The sequence below is a fragment of the Halichondria panicea genome, chromosome 17, assembly GCF_963675165.1.
Source record: "Halichondria panicea chromosome 17, odHalPani1.1, whole genome shotgun sequence".
Taxonomy (NCBI): Eukaryota; Metazoa; Porifera; class Demospongiae; order Suberitida; family Halichondriidae; genus Halichondria; species Halichondria panicea.
In genome coordinates this window covers 5,094,020-5,115,472 of record NC_087393.1, presented here as the reverse complement: position 1 = coordinate 5,115,472, position 21,453 = coordinate 5,094,020, and the positions used below count along the sequence as shown (strand labels likewise).

At 44.6% G+C, this 21,453-nt stretch overlaps 6 protein-coding genes across 6 annotated transcripts; 3 read left to right on the top strand and 3 right to left on the bottom strand.

Annotated features, from left to right (window-relative positions):
- The first annotated feature begins 7 nt into the window (after window positions 1-7).
- Window positions 8-1,013, top strand: LOC135351839 (calmodulin-lysine N-methyltransferase-like). The gene has a single exon (XM_064550948.1). It carries the CDS (start codon window positions 49-51, stop codon window positions 931-933), a length of 885 nt encoding a protein of 294 aa, XP_064407018.1. The 5' UTR covers window positions 8-48; the 3' UTR covers window positions 934-1,013.
- LOC135351796 (protein phosphatase 1 regulatory subunit 12A-like) lies at window positions 950-6,699 on the bottom strand. The gene is made up of 17 exons (XM_064550892.1): window positions 6,606-6,699; window positions 5,631-6,478; window positions 5,455-5,566; window positions 5,148-5,301; window positions 5,013-5,099; window positions 4,885-4,959; window positions 4,520-4,720; window positions 4,148-4,309; window positions 3,970-4,031; window positions 2,456-3,869; window positions 2,191-2,289; window positions 2,081-2,120; window positions 1,880-2,019; window positions 1,774-1,833; window positions 1,616-1,723; window positions 1,407-1,539; window positions 950-1,128 (listed from the first exon to the last, which is right to left on the bottom strand). Exons 2-17 carry the CDS (start codon window positions 6,469-6,471, stop codon window positions 1,055-1,057), a joined length of 3,762 nt encoding a protein of 1,253 aa, XP_064406962.1. The 5' UTR covers window positions 6,472-6,478; window positions 6,606-6,699; the 3' UTR covers window positions 950-1,054.
- An 85-nt stretch (window positions 6,700-6,784) lies between these two features.
- On the top strand, window positions 6,785-7,993 carry LOC135351836 (heparan sulfate glucosamine 3-O-sulfotransferase 5-like). Its single transcript, XM_064550945.1, has 3 exons — window positions 6,785-6,849; window positions 6,914-7,540; window positions 7,598-7,993. Exons 2-3 carry the CDS (start codon window positions 6,920-6,922, stop codon window positions 7,886-7,888), a joined length of 912 nt encoding a protein of 303 aa, XP_064407015.1. The 5' UTR covers window positions 6,785-6,849; window positions 6,914-6,919; the 3' UTR covers window positions 7,889-7,993.
- Window positions 7,994-8,346: 353 nt separating this feature from the next.
- On the bottom strand, window positions 8,347-12,854 carry LOC135351846 (cell death-inducing p53-target protein 1 homolog). Its single transcript, XM_064550956.1, has 4 exons — window positions 12,672-12,854; window positions 10,657-10,694; window positions 9,760-9,975; window positions 8,347-8,653 (listed from the first exon to the last, which is right to left on the bottom strand). The coding sequence occupies exons 1-4, from the start codon at window positions 12,796-12,798 to the stop codon at window positions 8,462-8,464; spliced, it is 573 nt and encodes a 190-aa protein (XP_064407026.1). The 5' UTR covers window positions 12,799-12,854; the 3' UTR covers window positions 8,347-8,461.
- Window positions 12,855-12,885: 31 nt separating this feature from the next.
- Window positions 12,886-17,429, top strand: LOC135351810 (DNA-directed RNA polymerase III subunit RPC5-like). The gene is made up of 13 exons (XM_064550915.1): window positions 12,886-12,986; window positions 13,038-13,088; window positions 13,139-13,323; window positions 13,369-13,451; window positions 13,506-13,780; window positions 14,934-15,110; window positions 15,343-15,537; window positions 15,608-15,777; window positions 16,016-16,069; window positions 16,119-16,171; window positions 16,330-16,643; window positions 17,066-17,188; window positions 17,267-17,429. The coding sequence occupies exons 1-13, from the start codon at window positions 12,951-12,953 to the stop codon at window positions 17,315-17,317; spliced, it is 1,767 nt and encodes a 588-aa protein (XP_064406985.1). The 5' UTR covers window positions 12,886-12,950; the 3' UTR covers window positions 17,318-17,429.
- LOC135351816 (TOM1-like protein 2) lies at window positions 17,421-21,343 on the bottom strand. Its single transcript, XM_064550921.1, has 10 exons — window positions 21,204-21,343; window positions 21,019-21,103; window positions 20,874-20,955; window positions 20,307-20,594; window positions 19,747-20,004; window positions 18,820-19,041; window positions 18,169-18,422; window positions 17,864-17,999; window positions 17,736-17,793; window positions 17,421-17,673 (listed from the first exon to the last, which is right to left on the bottom strand). The coding sequence occupies exons 1-10, from the start codon at window positions 21,253-21,255 to the stop codon at window positions 17,558-17,560; spliced, it is 1,551 nt and encodes a 516-aa protein (XP_064406991.1). The 5' UTR covers window positions 21,256-21,343; the 3' UTR covers window positions 17,421-17,557.
- Window positions 21,344-21,453: the final 110 nt, after the last annotated feature.

The window sequence follows — 21,453 nt, the reverse complement described above, 5'->3', positions numbered from 1 at the left end:
GAACCCCAAAAACTCAAACTCTGCCACCTATTTCTCTTGTGTAATGTAATGTCAGCTCCCAAGACAAGTGCTAGTGAGAGATGGAAGATATTGAAGGCTGCTATCCTATCTGCCCAAGGCGGCGGAGGGACCCAACAGTCTAGCCCCAGTACTAGTGCGAGTGTGAGGAGCTTCAGTAGCTATGGACTATTCACCTCCTCTCCCAGCCAAGATGGATGGAGCAGCTACTCCCCCAGAGAGCCGGTCCCTAGCTTGAAGGTGGCTCCTCTTATACGAGACCAGACTCAGACAACTTCGCTACAAGATATGATTGGATTCAACAATACTGGCAATGTCTGCATTTGGCCCTCAGAGGAGGTGTTGGCCCATTACTGTGTCCGACATGCCTCACTGTTCAGTGGCCAGTCAGTGGTGGAGCTCGGGTGTGGGATGTCTGCACTGGCTGGAGTCATGCTAGCCTCTACACAGCTACCCTCTCATGTACTACTAACAGACGGCAACTCAAGCAGCGTGGATAACGTCACATCCATTGTCAGTCGAAACTCCGAGCAATTTGGAAGTACAATGGTGACAAGTGAAGTGCTGTGCTGGGATGACTCTTTCCTTGGTTCCCCCTCTCTCCACGACGGTAGCTTTGATTGGGTGTTGTGTGCCGACTGTGTGTTCTTCACTGAGCTACACTCATCGCTCGTCAGTACTATGCTCAAGCTGTGTCGCTCTGGGACTGGGAAGGTGTTACTGTTTGCCCCAGGCAGGAGTGGAACATTACAACAGTTCCTGGCCCTCGCTAGTCAGTCGTTTAAAGTGGACATAATGAATTGCTATGACGACTTGGTGCACAGCAAGCATAAGGAACTGATAGACAGTCATGATGAATCGTACAAGTCAGACCTCCATTACCCTAACATGCTCACACTGACTCCACTAGGGTAACTATTTTATTGTACAATTATAATTTGCAAAAAAATATTTCTATTGTGCAAAAATTACTGCTATTATATTGACACAAAACATATGAAGTTAGTTGGTTGAGTATGGGGTATAATAAGACAGTTCATCTTGACTCTTCCCACTTTAGGATGGCGTTGAACATGTTGTGTATAGCTGCTGAGATCACATTAGCCAGATCTGAGTGTGTTAGAAGTACAATGGCATTACAGTGAACACACCTCAATGACATTACAGTGAACACACCACCAATGGCATTACAGTGAACACACCACCAATGGCATTACAGTGAACACACCACCAATGGCATTACAGTGAACACACCACCTCAATAACATTACAGTGAACACACCACCAATGGCATTACAGTGAACACACCTCAGTGACATTACAGTGAACACACCTCAATGACATTACAGTGAAAAAAACCAACCAATGGCATTACAGTGAACACATACCTGCTGATTCTATGCCATACATGTTGATACCCACACTTCTCATAAACCCATGGGCAGTCTTCCAGTTGTCCTGGCAATGGAGCCTCACCCGCGGTCTGGCCAGATATTTGGGTGGATTTGTGTTAGAGGCATACTGTGAGAAAATAAGCAGTCAATCACCACCCACAACACACCACACACACCACACACCACACACACCACACACTCACAGCAATGGCCTTGATAATGAGAACACCATTCGCAAGGGACTCCTCAATATCACCGATCTGAGAACCTGTGGCTGGTAGCAGCTGCTTGTTGATCCAGTTTAGGTATCGCTACATTGTAATTATGTATATAAAACACTTTATTTTCTCAATTTACTTACCTCCTCAGCATTCAGCCATTGCATGGAGGTAGTCTTAGCAATGGGCATGTTCGCTCCTCTCTGAGGGGGGGATAAAACAGGTACATGCTATGTAGGGGGGTCTCACCAGTTGGAAGTGCCACGCCCCAAACACCTTTGCCACGAGAGAGCGTCGATAATGGTAGAGTGCTCTGTCTGTGTTCACCTCCTCCACTGCTCCCATGTTCCGTACTTGGATCCAAGAATAGAAGAATCGAGCCAGCAACTCTATATAATTATGAAAGTTATAGAATGCACTGAAGCTACTACTAGTGATGCAATCACATACCTCTTCTCTTTCTCTGTATGATACGCTCTGCCTTGCGGTACTGTGTACACACACACACACACACATACATACATTAGTAGCAGATAGTAATCAGCTGGACATTAACTCACTGCACTGCGCATGATCTGCATGTACTTCCTCCAGGCTTTCATGTGGCGCTTCTCCAACTTCAGTCGCCTAAAGAGTTTTACTCTCTTCTCCACGGTGGCCTGCATGCAAACACATTACAATTCTAACTATACAACCTTCAACATGTTTATATATGAAACAACACAGAAGGCAGCTATCAAAACGCATTATTTTGTGTGTGTGTGTGCATGTGTGCATGCATGTATGTGTGCATGTGTGCATGCGTGTGTGTGTGTGTTCACTTACGGCTCCAAATATGACCTCTTCCGTGACTTCCAAGATGGGCTCTAGTCTGACAACATTCCGTCTGAGTAACCGTGGATACCTTGCCAATGCTCTCGCTCTGCTGAACACACCATTACCTCTCTTGCTAGAGGCGGACATACCAACGTTGCGAACCATTACTGGCCTTTTAGGCCCTATGGTTTCACTATCACTGGAGGAGACGGAATCTTCGTCCTCGCTGCTACTACCCTCAGAGCTGCTCGTGTACTCACTGCTTTCACTATCAGACTCTGGCTCTGGGGAGGGCGGGCGTTTAGGGGGCGGGATTATACTCTTTGGTGCTTCCAGGGTCCTCCTCATCTCGTTGAGTTGTAGCTCAATTTCGTCAATAGTTGGAGAGCTAGATTCTGGAGGGGTAGTGGTGCTGCCATTGTCCAGGGCCTCTTGTCTCATGAAGCGTGGAAGCTTGGGTGAGGATGATATCGCTTCACTAAGAGCACTCATAAAATCTGTAGGTGATTTGGCGGCCTCCAATATCTGTGCGGCCTGCTTATCAGAGAGGGTGCTCTTGTTTGTCCCTCCCTTTGACTTTACTCGGCTGCTAACAACCTTTGAGATGGGAGACACACGTCGCACAATGGCTCTGCTCTTGTCATTGCTGTTGCTGTTGTTTGTATTGCTATTGGCAATCAGTTTGTTCTGGAAGCTAGGAGATGGTTTGGGGGCCAAACGCGAGATATTTTTACCGGCTGTGAGGGTGTATGTGGGTGAGGTTGGTGATGCTGGTGAGGTTGGTGAGGAGGGGGAGAGAGAGGAGTCAGTTGTGTCCGACAGAGAAAGCAGCTCGCGACTAACTTCATCAAATGCACTATCTAGTCTGAGAGGAGACGGTAGCCTGTTAGTGGTGGGGGGTCCATTAGTGAGGGGGGGTATTGGCCGGGGTATGGGTGTCGGATGACGCTCCACTCCTAACAAATTTTTCCTCTCACGCGGAGGACTGCTCTGAGGTATACTCAACTTGTTATAGCTCCACTGTACAAGGTCTTCATCACTTTCTTTGGAGCCTCTTCTCTTGTGCTTCCTCTTCTTGCGTGTGTGTTTCTGATCGCTGGTGGATGAGCTGACAGAGCTGTGATCATCCGAGTCATCTTCCCCACCTTCTCTTGCTGACATCTCACGTTTGAGAGAATCGCTGGCTCTCTTGCGAAGGTTCACAGGACGTTTTCCGAGGAGATATTCCACCGTAGGTACAGGGGGAGGTTCTGGCAGCTCCTCCTCATCAGCGTAACTATCGTCCACATTGTCAGGAGCAATGGATGCACCTATACCGGAGTCCCAGCTTTGAGAATGGCCTATTTTAGTTCCTTTGCTGCCTTTCTTAGACCTTCGCAATTTGGAGAGTAGGTTTGACTTTTTATGAATCGAACGTGGTGTGCTGTAGGGGAGGGGAGTACACATAAGGGGGTACACATAAGGGGGTACACGTAAGGGGGTACATTATGAGGGGGTTGAGTGTGTGCGTAAGGTGCACTCACATCTCCTCAAATTCTTTAGTTCTCTTCTCCACTAGCCCTTTCTGTGAGAGGTCAGCATCAGGCTGCATAGGAGAGGGAAGAACTATCCATTGACTTGCCACATGTTAAAGCAATAAAATACTCTAAATAGTACTGTTTGAATGTCTCCTTTCACCGGGCTATGTAATGCTGTGCTTACAGAGAGTACAGGAGGTAGTGAACGGGGTCTCTGTCGTCCCTCAGCGGAGGGGGCAATGCTCGAGCTGCTCCTGCTCTTCCTATAGAGGTGGCCAGTCTCTGGAGTCTTGCGAGGGACAACCTGGTTGTCTGGATCATCAGATAGCAACTTCTTGCGAATCTCCTGTTAGGGGATGAAGAGCTGTTAATGGTTGGCACATAATTATAGCAACATAAGTACTGTGCAAGCAATAAAAATTATCGTGGAGCAGTAACGACCACCAACACTATGCATGTACAAACACCCACACACCCACACACCCACACATGGTCCTGCTACCACCTTATGTCTACGCTGCCGGCTACATCAGCTACATTACACACACATGCACACCTGTTCGATATCCGTCTCCTGTTTCAACAGCTCTTGCCTCTTCTTGGTCCTCTCGTCCGCTTCTCTCCTCATGTCCTCCTCCAGTTTACGCCTCTTCTTATCAGCCTCAGAGAACGCTGCCAGTCGATCCCTGCCTCCACTGTCACTCAATCCATCCTCCATCTCAGTAGTAGTCTCATCCCCCATCAGATCTCGGAGGGTCTGGGGGTGGGGGGGGGGAGCGTGGACACTTGTTTTGAAATTAGACAATCTAAACACAAATTACGGTATCTTACGGGCTCAAAGATAGCTACCAAAACGGAAAATTTCAGGGAAAAAGACAATTAAGGCCTTTGGTTTAATATAGTTGACAACGATTGACTTACTGCCCAGGGACTATCCGAATCAGGGGGGCCGTCAATATCGTCCTCATCCTCCCCCTCAAACACACTGACTGGGATCTGTGCGTAGGTGTGTGGTGTGAGAGTGGTGTGGGTGTGTAGGAGGGGCTTACTTGGTGAGGTGGAGCGTTCCTGTAACTGTCAATCATCTCAGCTTTAGTGGTTTTGCTCCGAGAGAGATTGCCAGAACGACTCAAGCCCTAAGAGGAATGTAAGGTCACACAGGTACACACACCACATTGGCGCACCTTTGACTGTTTGCCTGTCTTCTGCTTGCGCTGATTGTTGAGGTACTTGACACATTTGTTCTGCCCGTTCTTATCGGCCAAGTCTTGTGGAGTGTTTCCCTCAACATCAGTGAGTGAGATATCAGCCCCACCCTCACACAACACATGGAGGTTCCTAGGGAGGGAGTGGGCGGTGGTATCAAAAATGTACAAACATTTGCTGTAAGAGTCAGCATTCAAAATTGGGCCTCGAGCTATCCATCCTAGGCCTGTGCTTCTCCTTTAAGTTAACCTCAAGCAACTATCGATGCTACAAGAACTAACTTACTTGAGGTGTCCCCTCTCTGCTGCATCATGAAGGGGGGTGCTCTGATAGTAGTCCCTCTCATTTCCTGTACACTCGTTCTGAGAGAGAAGCCATTGAAGAACACCACTGAACCCTGTGAACATTGTGCAGTGTAATCGGTATTCAAGTGATTTGCTACAAAAAATTGTTTGCAATACCTTCAGCAGCTGCAAAGTGGAGGGCACAAGCTCCCTCTGATGTCCGGAGACCTCCAGGGGCGCTGGCTGAACCAAACTGGAACAAGTACTGAACAGCAGAGAGGTGGCCAGCTATAGTGGCCGCATGGAGTGGTGCTAGTCCCTGATTGGAGCGGATGGTAGGATCGCCCCCGGCCTTCTCAGCCAACCATTGGACAATCTCAACATGCCCTGCTTGTGCAGCGTGGTACAAAGGGGTAGCACCATTCTTATCCTTGGCATTCACCAATCGTCTCGGCTTCTCAACGTGTTTGTAGGCATGCCGTGCGAGCCATTTCACAAGCTCCAGATGGTTCCTCGATGCAGCTAGATGCAGTGGAGTGACTCCATTCTTTGAGACACAGTCTATGGATGTCTTGCATTCTACAATTAGCCAGACAGCCACTTTAAGATGCCCTGACTGTACTGCCCAGTGTAGAGGAGTGCTGTTGTTAATGTCAATATCATTCACGCTCAGTCGTGTGTGACTGGCGAGGTAGCGCAGACAGCCTAGTTGTCCAGTCCCAGCTGCATCGTGTATTGCAGTAGCTCCATTCTTAGCTCGATGGACCACTCCATCCAAAAGGTTGTTCTCGATTAGATAAACCAGAATGGGAGTCTGCCCCTTCCTAGCGGCCACGTGTACTGCTGTGACATCATGGTCATCCTTTATGAGCTGGCCAAGAGTCTCGAAGGTGTAGATGAGGCAGCCAACATGGCCAGCACCGGCTGCCTCTAGTTGAGGGTAGCGTGCCTTGGAGCATGTCGAGCAGAGGCCCTTTCGTGCAGAGCGGAGCACACGACGTAACGACTGGAAACTCATCTTTTGTCTGCAGGGGAGGATGTGAGATTATTAAAGGGATGTCTATTTTATGTATAGGCTAAGAGATGGTGTATATGTGATATGTGAGCTCCTCTTTAATAATTTTACTAAGAAGTAAGAAGTTATCAACTCACCAGTAGAAGTATAATAGCTCTCATCTAGACTGTGCAGCGCTGGTAAACTAGCTAGCTAGCGATAGCTACTAGGATTATTAGAAGACTGGATACGCCCTCTTTTGAAAGAGGGGTGGGGCTGCTGGTACTGCAGAAACAAAATAGAGACTAGATTTTCAATTTTTCAATTAATGATCTTTACCAAATAACATTCAGCAGCAGCTGGACTAGACTCTCAAGAATTAACCACTGCCAATCTCTCACAGTAAGTGCCCCTCCCCAGTGTGTGTGTGTGTTTGTCCTGTCATGATAGCCTCGTTATACTACAGGTCATAATGAAACTTGTGCTGTGTTTTGGTCATCGGTGGCGTCTCTCACTACTGCTATGTACAGCACTGCTCACTGTGTTCCTCCTCTCAAGATACCAATCTCTACCCCCTCCCCTACTGACCTCCCTGGCAGTCGACCTGTCCACAGGGCAGCAATCTATCCCCACCAACACCACTTCTGTACGGACTACTAACTACAAGAAACGATTCCCTCAGGCTATTATTATTGGAGTACGCAAAGCTGGCACTCGTGCTCTCCTAGATATGCTGACACTGCATCCGAGCGTTGTATCACCCAAACCTGAGATCCATTACTTTGACAAGGAGGAAAACTACGTGCGAAGAGTCCAGTGGTACATAGACAGTATGCCTCGGTCCTACCCACAGCAGATCACTATTGAGAAGACTCCAGCTTATTTTGTAGGCCCTCAAGTCCCTCAGCGAATACACAGTGTCTCTCCAAATGTTAAGCTGCTGCTCATTGTGCGGAACCCAATAGACAGGACTGTGTCAGACTTTGCTCAACTCAACAACAAGAGAAGAAAAACGGAATCGCACAAACACACAACATTTGAGAAAGCTGTTTTTAATGGTGACCATGTGAATACTCTCTACAACCCAATCTCTGTGAGCTTATACGACGTTCATTTTAAAAGCTGGTTGGATTACTTTCCCCTGTCTCAGATCCTAGTGGTGGATGGTGACTCTCTCATCACCAATCCACTCACTCAACTCAAGAGAGCTGAGGCATTTCTAGGCATTGAGAGTTACTTCACTGAGAGCATGTTCTTCTTCAACGAGACTAAAGGATTCTATTGCTGGCGGAAGATTAGTAAAGATGCTCATTGTCTAGGTAGTGGCAAGGGCCGGGAACACCCTGAGGTGTCCCCTGAGGCAGTGCAAGCCCTCAAGCAGTTCTTCAAGCCTCACAACCAACAGTTCTATAATCAATGTGGACAACCTTTCAATTGGTAGACCCATAGCCGCATAAATAATAATTTTTCCTCTTTATTATTTTATCATCTTATATATAAAATTACGACATAAAATTGATTCGAACATTAATTGTTTATTGTTTCAGTGTGTCAGTGTGTCAGTAAATATGTTAACTTGCACGGCTATATTTGAGGCAACCAGGTCACTGTAATAAATTACCCGGTATGTGAATATCTTTGTGTTAGCTCCACCCTATTCTAAGAACCAAATAATTATAATAATTCTTTTGTCATTCCAAATGTAGACAATTTCCAGATTCGTAATTGTTTTGGTGCTGCAATACATAATACATGTAGATCTATAGACTCAGCTTTGTGGTTTAGTGGCTTGTTATTGTGAGTACTCATATACCTACTTGAAAAGCACTGCAGGTTTATATATGCAGGTCTGGAGTGCATTCCATGCATTCCATGCACTCCTGGTTTATATATCACATCCATGATTAAATTGAGGTCTTAGAAAGTTGTGAAGAATAACGTATGTACAATAAACAACAAAATAAATTCATGTTAGTTACTCATTGTCAATGTTCATAGTCCCTTGTTCCCCTCATTAGCAATAATAGCGGCTAGAATAGTAGCAGGAGGAAGTTCGACTAGATGATGATGATAGTCCAAACACGATCCCAAACAGAGACCCCACACCAACAACAGCTCCAACAATAGCACCAACAGTGCATCCATACGAGAGGTTGTTGTTTGAACGGACACTGTCATAGTCGCCACGAGCACCAGCATTTGTAGCCTGCAGTGCAAAGAAACAAATCAAAACATAATTTAAAATGGCCTGCAGAGGCTCTGTATTCAGCGGAGGTCTAACTTTCAGTACCAATCCACTAACTATATTATATACTAGCCAATAAGACTTAGTATTGATTATCACGCGACGATTTCAGCAGACCAATTAATCAGCACTGAACTTGCATGTACCCTATAAATATGCTTGATCAGAGGCCGCGGCTACCATTTTGATGGCAGAGGAGGCTACAATTCGAGAGAGGCCACTGTTCAGAGCAGCGTTTATTAATAGCTCCAGCTCAGTAATTCTAGTTTGTCATCAAAAATTCTAAGCTTGAACTCTACCACGAGAAAGTCTTTGTGAAACACTAACAAGCTTCTACCTAGCTACATGTAGCTAGCTAGTATTCATATGGTTGCCACGTGCAGAAATGCTAGGTTTACTGAGCTACTATTTGAGAGCGGCCTCTGATCAAGTAATTATAATTATGATCAGAGGCCGCACTCAAATAGTAGCCTCTCTAGAGCCCATCATGGCTTCAGTGCAATAGAAGCCGCTCTCAAATAGTAGCCTCAGTGAACTCTGAGGCTATATATCTCGATCTGCACATGGCAGCCATATTGATGCTGGTATCTACGGTACCGGTAGCAGCTATAGATGCTTGTTAGTTGCTATACAATACTTCCAGCTAGCTAAGCAGACGCATGCTTATTGTTACTATTTTAGAGTAGTATAATTTTAGAGTTTTCAGATTTTTCTCTGTTTTTAGGGCACTAATTTTGGCGGATTTGAAGCAAATTCATTAAGCACAATATTAAATTTTTTTTTCAAAAGATGTACAAGTACATGTATGAGTTTTAAGGACAGTTTGGAGTCAGGTTGGAGTAGTCTACTCTCAAAAGTACATTTTCATTAGTTCCTTTTTTAATGAGAATCATAATTAATTATTAGCGTGTATTTAATTTAGCGTTCAAATTCGCTAAAATTCACTACAATTATTACCCGTTTATAATAGTAACATTAAGGTAATAAAAATGACACCCTGCTTGAAATGCATTAACTCTAAAACGGTTGAACAAACATCAGCTAGCTATAGTGCACTATTAACTCACAGAGCTTGCAAACACGATCCCTGGTATACTGCACACAATGCTCCACCAACAGCCGCAGACAAGAGCAAAGAGAGTGATGATGATAGCAAACACAAGAGCTCCTTGTCCAGCATCTGATTGATGAATGCTTGGACGTACTATCGTCACTGGAGCTGCTTGCTGCATGACAACCACATTGTTTTGCTGCTGTTGCTGTTGGACATAGATAGGGCGAGGCTGTGTGTGTATGCAGTGGAGAAATAATTTATTGACCATTACATTAGTATAACTACATAGACTACAACAACAAAATTTAGGCAAATATTTTACCGTACTTACATTGAAACCTTGAGCAGTCACACTGCTCACACACCTGCCGCCGCAACACTAACTGTGGTTTTTAGTGCCAGACTGACTCTAAATACCTTTGGTCATCTTATCATAATGAAACAACACACTTAGTAGGTTTCACAAATATCCTCAACCAGGTGTTGCATTTATCAGTGGTGGATCCAGTGCAAGAGGCATGTGCCCCCCCTTTCTGGCTCACTAAGTGGGTGTGGCTTAGAGCAGCAATCAATTATTGCAGCATGCAGAATAGCAGACGATCTCTACATGTAGTTAAGTTGTAGACTTTTTAAGCTGAAGAGCAAGATTTCATCCATTTCTGCTATCTCCTGCTACTATATGTATGTCACTGTCATCAATCAATCCGTGATCAGAAAGATTACACTGATTGGGCTTTAAAAAATGTTAACCTCAGTAAAAATTTTCTTCAAACTGCCCCCCTTTTCAAAATTCCTTGATCCGCCCCTGTTCATATATAAATACATGAACATGCATGTACCAGGTACATCTTCTTTATGCACTCCTGTTCCTACTCTAGTTAGCAAGAAGAACTTGTATAAGTGAACTCACTGGTGGCTGTTGTTGTGGATAGTAAGGTGGCGGTGGAGCTGTGTGTGTGCAAGGAATATGTGCAGATTACATAAGTTTAGTCCCGAAAAGAAAGCAGTATAATGATCGACCTGCTAAAATTGTTTTAATTACATACAATATTAATATACGGATCATTATTTTTATGATTGAACACGCATCTTATGACACAAGGTACATGATATCAGTGAAGTCACAACAATGGGATACTATACATTACAGGAGGTTCACAGGTTATAGTTACACAGCATGTAAGGTAATAGCAATTAATTACATTGCATAGGATTATAATCTATCAAATTTAACTAAAGTCTATTTGTACTGATTGATCTTCATAATGTTGTCATAACTTTGGCATACTTCACTGAAGTTTCATATACCTTATTAAAAATCGCTTTTATCTATAATTATGCTGTAGAGTAGCCTCCTTCACCGGCCTTTGAAAGAAGGCCTGCTATCGACTGCTTGCGCATGCGCCAAATTATTGGATTTTTTTCCCGTAAATATTTTTATAATACTATAATATTGGATTTTCCCCCCGTAAATATTCCTATAATACTGGATACATCAGAGAAAATATCCTAAAAGTCATACACAGAGCTATATAGCTAGCTAGCTAGCTAGAAACAGAGCTGTGTAGGTTTGTTGTACTGCTATTTTCTTCTGATAGAATCAGTAGCAGTAGTATAGTAGACTTTCACCAAAGTTAGTGTTAAATGGGCGTGGCCTGTCCATATAGGCTCTTATCAGCCGTCACTCCTTTCAGACGATCGTATCCACACTGTTGCAGGCTGTGAGTCTTTTGTTAACATAGCAGGCTAAGGGTAGCTATCAGAGAATGCTATCCAATGGGCTAGAAACCTTCAATCCAACTTTCTATCTACTTCCTTCAATCCACTTCCTTTCGTTGTGATGTCATAGTTTTACTGAGCATAAACGATGTTATCCAAAGCCCCCAGATACCGGGGGGGATATTAGCGCATGCGCAAGCAGTCGATACCAGGCCCAACTTCCCTAGCGGGAAGTGCGGCCTGGGATCGAGGCTAGCTGTAGAGCTGATAAGATTCACTTGTCTACCACATAAACTAAATGAAGCCATAATTGACCACATAGCTTCTGGGCACCACAAATAGCATGTATTCATGCACTCCTGACTTTAGACATATTTCCTTTGTACAGTGCAAGCTTTGTGGTTTAGTGGCTTGATCTTCAACCTACTTGGAAAGCACTGTATGCGAATGGCCATGAATGGCTGCTACTGAGTGTTTCGTCTAAGTCTAAAGTGAATGGCTGCATCAGCAGCTAGAGACTTGCAGCTCTCTTCTCACTCTTGCAGCTACCATTAGCTAACATTCTAGTGCAGAGCTAAGTATTAGTTAGACCATGTGTAGTAGGTTTCTTAGCTGGATAGTAAAACCTGAGGGAGTGTAGTGGCTGAGGCAAGTCACTAATTGACCAGGGGGGGGGGGGGGGGGCCTAGGACAATTAGTGGCTTGCAGAAGCCACTAATCACTCCCAAAGGGTTACTATCCAGCTAAGAAGCATGCTACACATGGTCTATCTCGCTTAGGAAATGCATTTTTGTGGGTACTAGTTAGAGCCCTGCTAGCAGGTTTCTTAGTTGGATAGACACCTCATTAGCAGTGGCCACTTCAAAGCTTGAATATGCTAACTACTAGTAGAGTAGCAATACTCCATGGACAAGTGTTTCTACCCATTCTTCTGAAAAGGCTGCAATGGCATACCCAGTACAGTAAGCAAAACTAGGCATAACTTGAGAACGAAGCATTATTTTGTAAATCCACGAATTGCAAGAAAACATGACTAGAAGCCTATAGAAACTCTTACTTGCACTTCATTGATCTTTGAGCAACTGTAGCAGTCTACACACACACTATACCGTACACCTCGCTTGCGCATGCACACCAAGGCATAATAACCAGTACAGTACCAGTACACACTACAATATAGTATTCTTGAACACTTGATTCTCTCACCTGAAGGGTCGTGCGCGTACGGGTACTGGGGATAACCAGGCTGCTGTGTGTAGCTGGGGTCAGGTGGATATTCCTGCTGTTGAGGCTGACTCTGAGGATAGCCTTGGATATTTAGATTCATCTCCATTGAAAGCCTGGATGTTTTCAATAGTCCTTTTTACAAAGGAATTTAATTAGTGTTACATGTACCATATAATTATATCTTTCACTTCTATAAATTAGCATAATTTTGCAATAATTTATTATGTCGATCTTTACCAAAACACGTGGCCAGAATTAATGGAGGAGTACGCTGATGATCCTGTAGTAGCTGAGGTGAGGCCTGCCGTGCATGTATGGACCTGCTGCTAGCCACTCCCTCCACAGGTGGATGTGTATCACACTCAAGCGCTAGCAGACCACCTCTCTCTACTCCAGGTGCTGCACACACCCACACACGCACACATCCCACACACACGCCCACACAGTACCCACTACGACCTGCCCACCTTCCGTATGACTCTATTGAGGGTGCAAAGGTCAGTGCGGAGGGGTCCCTGAGCCTAGAGGTCGGAGTGCGGCCACGAGGGAACAACTACTCCACTAGCCGAGGCGAAGGGTTCGCTAAAATGGTACAACTAGGGGTCAAAGGGCAAGAGAAAGTCTATCAGAGGTGAGCGTGTCTGAGATACGTCTAATGATTGCTATGGCAACGCAGTGGACTGTGGGACAAGCTAACACTGACTTCAGACAAGCCATCAGAGACACCAGCACGTTACGTGGCAGCAGTGTTCAAGGATGGTATACTGACTAGACCACACCCCCTAGCTATGTATACACACACTCTCCATACAGGTGACCTCCACTTGACGTCTGTGAAGCATATACTCCAATTAAAACCCACCTTGTCGTACCTTGACGCTGCTGAGAGTGGGGCAAAGGCGTCGGTTGCTGGTAGCGATGGTGAAACTACAGAGTCTGAGGGAGAGGAAGCCGTACCTGTGAATGTGAGGTTTGCCCGCCAGAAAGGTCAAAGTGCATATCCTCTCAGGAAGTCCTTTGCTGAAACGAACCGATGTGATTGGTCAGATGCCACCTATTATGGGATAGAGTCAGAGGAAGCCACAGAAGTGAGTGTATCATAATAGTTTTTTAGCTAATGTTTTCGCGGATTTAAAGTGTTTCACCTATAACTTTTTCAGTGCTTCACTGGCCTGTACAAGAGGGGGGGGGGGGGGTTGCGTAATCAAACAAATTATGGCCCCAACCAAATGGCTAGTTTTACTTAACAGGAATGCGTAGCATCATCTGTTAGCACAAATTAAGTTTCGAGTTATCCTAGCTCGTGGGATGTTTAGATCTAGATAGCAATGGAGCAATGGTCATTGAACAATAGTTGATTAAGTGCATTTGCATTAGCGGTGCGCATTATTAGGTTACATTAGCGGTATAATTATACATTTTATGCGTTAATAAAGATGACCTTTACCAGTTATTCATTCTAGTGTAAGTAGTAGTGTGCTTGACTAGTAAGCGGGAGGTCTGGGTTCGAGTCCTGGCAATGTTTACTAGCAAATGATTATGTAAGCATATTTTAATCCTTTATTTCTCGACGAGGCTATTAGCCCAGTGGGTAAGCTACTTGACGTAGTAAACCTCTCTGTAGTCGTCCCGGGTTCTATACCCGCTGTATCGATTGTTTATTCAATTGAGTGGTTAACCTACATCATGTGGTGAGAATCCCGTGGTGGCCAGCGTGCTGGGGCCTAGTGTGTCGAAGGTTAGTCTCACTTCCTGCAGCTGGTCCAGATTGGCGAGAATGAGAGGGACTTGGATGCTTACTAGTACTTGTACTCCCTGGGTGATCCCTCGTTAATATTTTTTTACAAAAACTTTTTTGTTCACAGTTTCAATTTTTCACTTATGACTTTTTCGTTAGTGGGAAATTCAGCCTTACTGTGCCAGTATCTAACCATCTGAACTGTGCCATATGGCAGATATTTGCACTTTGATCTCAAAATGCAACAAGTCTACGTCTTAATTTTATAATGTCACGTTCTTAGGGAATAATCACGAGATTATTTATGAACATAATAGGAACATTTTCAAAATAGAATAATAGGTAAGCATTATTTTAGCAGGGCCTAATTTCTAATCGCAAAAATACATGCTTACTAATATGCAATTCCGCTAAAAAACTGCTAAAATAATATTATACGCAAAATTCACAAAATTAGCCAATTTGCCGATTTATGGTATGTCTTGAATGTGACTGTTTCATAGGAGCGTGGATTGCTGTTCGCATCAGAAGATGCTGGAGTGAACTTTGACCTTCGTCCCTCGGAATATCTCAATGTGGTGTGTCCAATGGACCAACCACTCTCTAGTGACGGGCCTGTTGCCATGCCAACTGGAGTCCTGTCCCTCTCACAGCTCAAGACCCTCCCCCTCGACGAACAGGTGTCACTATATAACATGTACCATACTTTTTATGTTGTCACTATAATTAACTGCGTACATGATTACCGTATATAGCGGGTGATATTCATTGGTGCAACGTATGAACTACCCTAATGTACAGCTCAGGATGGTAACGTTGAGCGGTAGAATAATTTCGTAGTTTTCATTTTCGAAATATATGCATCATACGAAAATAACCCGCTATACAGGATAATTTATTGCATTTTTGTAGGTGTTCAAGCTTCTACTCAATGCACATATCGAGCGTTTTGGACAGCTTTGCTCGTTGCTAGGGGTTACGGGACAGTCAGGTGGTGTGTTGAAGGCAGTACAAGCGTGTGGAGTGTTGGTACAAGGTTGTTGGGTCATTAAGAGTGACCTTTTGTACCCTGAGGACCAAGCAAAGAGAAACGCCAGGGACTATATAGTGAGTGGGCGTACATATGTGTGTGTGTGTGTGTGTGTGTGTGAGTGGGTGTACATTCATATATCTGCAGTTGTGGTGCTTCACACAACGACGCTTAGTCCCTCGTAAGGAAGTGGTGGGTGTGGTCAAGTTATCTCAGGAGGAGCTGCGGCAGATAATGCGACCTTTGAGTGTAGTACGTGTGACCCCTAGTAGTGGGTGGGAGCTCAAGTTGTCCACTGATATAGACTTCCTCAATAAGTGAGTGTGGTGGGGAGACTAATAGTCCAACTGCCACACCACACCGTTCAGTGGTGGTACTAGACGATCCATATTTTAGACAAGAACGAAATAAAGCAATTTTATGTGTTTTAAGAGATTGAAAATAGCCATCACTTAAATATTCTGGACAGACTGCAATTTAATTTGTTGCCTTTCTACTCTCTTCTGTGCTCTCTCTGTTGTGTGTGTGATGTCATGTGTAGTGTTTGCTCTGCAGGCAAGTGGCCATAGTACATGAGCAGGAGAGGCGTTGGGAGCAAAGGCACAGACAGTGAGTGGCTACGTTATCTCACCTATTGTCCCTCTCATATGCACAACAGGTTGGTGAATGAACTATCTCTCAAAGCCCCTACCAAACACACTGAGGGCAAAGGTTAGTGGGAACTATAGTAACGTATGTCAGTGTTTATACGTGTATGTGTAGATGTGTAGCCTAATGATTGTAACCCAACCTGCACACACACACGCACGCACGCACACACACACACACACACACACACACACACACACACACACACACACACATTATAGTGGTTGAACCAGTTGTCAAGACACTGCCAGTTGGGGAAACTCCTGCTGCTCAGAGTGTTAAGAGTGAGAGCAGTACTGAAGAGCTGTTGAAGGCAGTTACTGGGTTTTGTCGGGAAGGGTTGGGGCGTGGTGTGCTAGGACTAGCAGAGCTCAAGGACAAGCTACTCCTGAAGCAGTCAATACTGGGGGTGGACCACCTGTTGTGTGGGGGTGGAGTGGGCGATGCCATACTGGTGGAGGGTGTGAGGGCATGTGGGGCACTGGAAATCACGGCTGGCGGGAGATCACTGTATGCACACACCCACGGGGAAAAGGTGAGCATATCTCTTGTGTGTGTGATTGAGTAGTTGAGAGTATGATAGAACTTTGATCTTGATTTACCCATAGTTCTGTTACCATCTATTTTTAAGCCAATTCTAAATGAAGGCAACCTAGCGTTAAATGGAGTATCTTTGAGCAGCCATAGCTTTAGTTTCGTTGGTCTTCGTATGATTTTCTGAAAGCTTACACAAAGCACTTTCAGATATGTTAAAATCAAGAGTCTATTTTGGGCTTGTTTTTGACAGTCTTTTTCCGAAAATGAAAATGAAAATGATGGCCCGTTCCAAATTTTAGATTTGAGCATATAACCATCTAAAAGCTCCTTCTAAACTATCACTTGAATTTGAACAATCAAACTCTACAGTACTTTCAAAATGAAAGGGACCTAGCGTTACAGCATCTTTGAACTCTACAGGTCCGTGAGGTGATTCTGTCCCTCCTGCAGAAGCACAAGTCTGTCAAGAGGAAGGCAATAGTTGAATGTCTGAAGGCAGAGGGAGTGTCAATGGCTGACAAAGCTCTCACGTCTGCACTCAAGGTAACCTGTCCGTGTACATGATGTGTGTGTGTATGTGCGTGGCTATCGTTGACTTGACTGTGTGTGTACCCGCTATAGGAACTTTGTTACAGTCGAGGGAGTCAATGGAAACTGCTGGGAACAGACTAAAAACATAGTTGTAGTCTTATATAACTATTCATTTCTGTGTTTACTCAATGTCACCAACCAATGTTGCATCTTTTATATACTCGAAATCATCATTTTATATGTGTTTACAGGATTAAGATAAGTTTTGATTCAGCTACAGATAATGACAATCACTTGTGGCTGATTGCACACACTCACAAGATCAGGGGTTACAAAACAATCTATCTATAATTGTATACACATAATCAGTTGTTTTTGTTATTAGAGTTGAAATAGTTCATCAGAGCGTTCCTCGGCTTGCTGCATTTGTGGGCGTGGTCTTGAGGCAGGTAGCCCCTCCCCCTTGTTGGCACGCTGGGCCAGGAACTGGTCGAACTCTGCACATACAAACAGTACATAATTTTAGAGAGGTTGGATATACTTATTTTGGTGTGCTTACCGGCACTGGTTACTGACTCAGCAGCAGATGTATTCGCAGCAGCTTCCTCTGGTGGCTTCTATAGAACAATCAATCAACTCATAATTATCACACCCCACACACATCACACACACGCCCACACAACGTACGGTGTCAGTTTGGGTGAGCCAGTCAGTGAGGTTGGCGTACGGGTTGCTAGTCTCTACTGGGTTGTCTTGGTGACCATGGACAGCTGCTGACAGAGAGGCATTCTGATAGACCATGTTGTCAGCATACGTAGACCCTCTGAGAGACGGGGGTGTGAGGTGTGAGGGGTGTGGGGGAGGGAATGGTACCAAATTGTCAAATCAGCAGACATAATTATACGTACATAGCAAAGCCATAATTAAAATGCTAAAAATGCTAAAACACAACCACATTGACGGTGACAAATACACCAAGAAACTGGACTCACTCTCCAGAAGCAGTGCGACTCTGAGCGAACATGTCAAACTCATCAGTGGTGGGTGGGGGTGGTGCAGGGGGTGTGGCCGTGTCTGATATAATCCCTAGTTGAGCTAGCTGAGTTACAATGTCATCCTGTCCAGAGGAAGTGGGTGGGGCCACCTCTGTCCCCAAATCAATGAGCTGCTGCTCTGATGATTCATACGCTGGAGGGTCCTCGAATGATGGGTAACTGATCTCACCACCTCCCTCAGTGGCAATAGGCTGTAAGAGGGTTAAGCATAAGTAAGTTAGTACAAATTAAAGTGATGCCAGTACAATCAACACACACACACGCACACACACACACGCACACACACACACACACACACTGGACTATGACATTTCAATGAACGTGCAGTAAAAATGCTGCGTACTAATTGAAATTCTATAGTCCAGCACGCACTGTTATCGTACCTTTTCTGCACTAGTACTACAGATCCACACACACATACACACAGACATGGTTGGTGATGGCCAAGTGAGGTGAAAATGTTGTACAAAGTAGTATACTAGTACACACACATGCGCACGCACGCACACACACACACACACCCACACCCACACCCACACACACACACACACACACACACACACACACACACAGTCTCAGTGTTGGTACCTCAGACAAGCTGGTGGTGGCCACCCCAGTGCTGGACACAAGAGTGTTCCCCTCCTCTGACTTGGCAGCAGCACTGTTCCTGAGCCACCTCTCATATCGCACAAACAAAGAGTTGAGCTCATCATTGATGACCAGAGTGCTCTCAAGGACTATCTCATCAGAGCATCCACCAATCAGCTTAGCCAGACGACCGTGCATGCTGTGCAAGATCTTGTTCAAGTCCTGCAATTAAGTGGGATACATTAATTATAATTATTATAGAGACTTTGCTTTTGTCAATATTGCCGGATTTCGACCAGATTAGATACAGAACTTGTATCTAAGCACACCATTGGAAATAAGCGAAAGAATGCATCAAGTAGTTTCGATCTGAACACAACTTATAGGCTCTCAAAGATAGGTAGCTGAATTTGGGGGTAAAAGCAATGCTATTATAGCCTTTGATTTTGTTGGAATTGCCAAATTTCGCACAACTTGTAAACTAATTAATTGATACATTCTTTACCTCATAAAATGACGTGTAACAATTAGTTTTGACAATCTGAACACAATTAGAGGCTCTCAAAGATTCAAAGATAAGTACCAAAATGGCTGAATTTGGGGGAAAAACGCCAGGCTATTGTAGCCTTTGCTTTTGTCTGATTTCACCCCACACAGGAAGGAAGCACATAGCTCACAGCGAGCGTACATCAGACACTAATACACATACTGTATAACGGGTTACTTTCGTACGGTGGAAATTTTTTAGCATACATGTATTTCGTATTGAAGAGCATCATACGAAAATTAAATTATTCTACTGCAATAGATTCTACGTCACTATCCAGAGCTGTACGAATATTCAAAATACGAAACGCATGGTAGTTCTTACAAAAATTTGCACCAACAAAAATTACCTGCTACATAATACGATAGTACGCCACTCACGTCCAGTAGTTGTGCATCGTCAGCACTCTCCCTGCCTGGTTCTTGTTCACTCATAATCTCGTTCATGACGTCCATATTCTTACGCACAACGTCCAATTCTGAGAGTAGTTTAGCCACTTGCTCTGGTTTCAGTGGACCACTGGGCACTCGTGCTGCCCTAGGCTGCTGAGGTTGCTGCTGCTGTTGACGAGGTGGGTGTGGTGAACCACCCCCTCCGACACTGGGAGGTGGGACAGACGAGGGCTCTGTCAACTGGAGCTGTGGGGGTCAAGGCACACTAGTAACAGACATGAAGCTGTGGGGTCAAAGTGCACTAGTAACAGACATTGGAGCTGTGGGGTCAAGGTACACTAATAACAGACACTGGAGCTGTGGGGGTTAAGGTACATGTACATTAATAACAGACACTGGAGCTGTGGGGGTCAAGGTAAGGTACTAACCCTAACCCTACACTTACGTACATTCCACCAGACACAGCTCATATACAGCTAGCCTGAACTAACCGTACACATTAAGTATAACCACCTGTCCTCCCTCATGATAGTACCACACACATGTACCTGTGATCTTCCCTGTGTCTCCACTGGTGTGAGATTATCCAGGTCGATGGGAGGAAACTCTATACCATCAGTCTTGAGTTGCTCATACAGTTCATCCACGGCCACCAACTGATGCTTGCCCTTGAAGGCATCTGCCCAATACTGCACCAGCCCCAGAATACGCTCTCTCACTATTGTAGGAGGGTTGTTCTTGACGGAAATGACCTTCATCATATCATGAAGGAAATCACGCTGAGCTATCTTGGAATGAAATCGAATCCCACAGTTCTTAACACAGGTCTCCAGAACCTGCAATGAAATAAATACCTTAATTAGTACAGATATTGGAAGCAATTTAGGTATTTGGTATTTCATTATAATTATGAAATTGGACAATCCTTACTCAAGTTATGGGCCTCCCAAAACAGGCTAATTTCAAAGGCTACAGCCCATACAAATAATCACACACCATCTTGTAGCTCTATCAAAAGACTACTATATGTACATTTTTAGTTGTAAAATACTATCTTTACGAAAGTTATGGGCTCTCAAAGATGGTTAGATTAGGTTGTGTGTGGACGTACTTACAGTCAGCGTGAGGTTGATGATGTGAAAGTTTTTGGAGTTTCCTGTCAGTCTTTTTCTGATGGCTGCCACTGCTTCCTTGGGTCTGTAGATGTGTCACATTGTAACTTGCTGAGTCAGCAAAACAATGACACAGTAGTACACTTACCCATTGTCAGATTCGTTGATAGCGTCACAGATCTCGAGATGTAGTGCGATATTACCGGCCGAGGCAGCATTGTCAGTAGCCCTCTCTACACACACACACACGAGTGAGTGGGTGGTTAGGGGAGGCACTTGCTACTAGAGCACTTAGACTATAGCTAGTACGCATGCTCAGTCATGATAACTCACCCACTAGCTGTCCAGTAGGAGTTGAAAACACACCAAATCCAAAGAAAGCCATCTTCTATCGAGAGTTGCTGAATGTACTTTACACTATTGATCCCATGACAAGTGTAATGAGGTAAGGGAAATTCCCCGTGTTGAATGGGTGTAGGGGAACGCCCTAATTATTGAATAAATAATAATCTGGTAAGGGAAATTCCCTGGTGTGCTCTATTTGGAGTATCCTTCAAGTGTTGTTTAAAAACTTGCTTGGGTC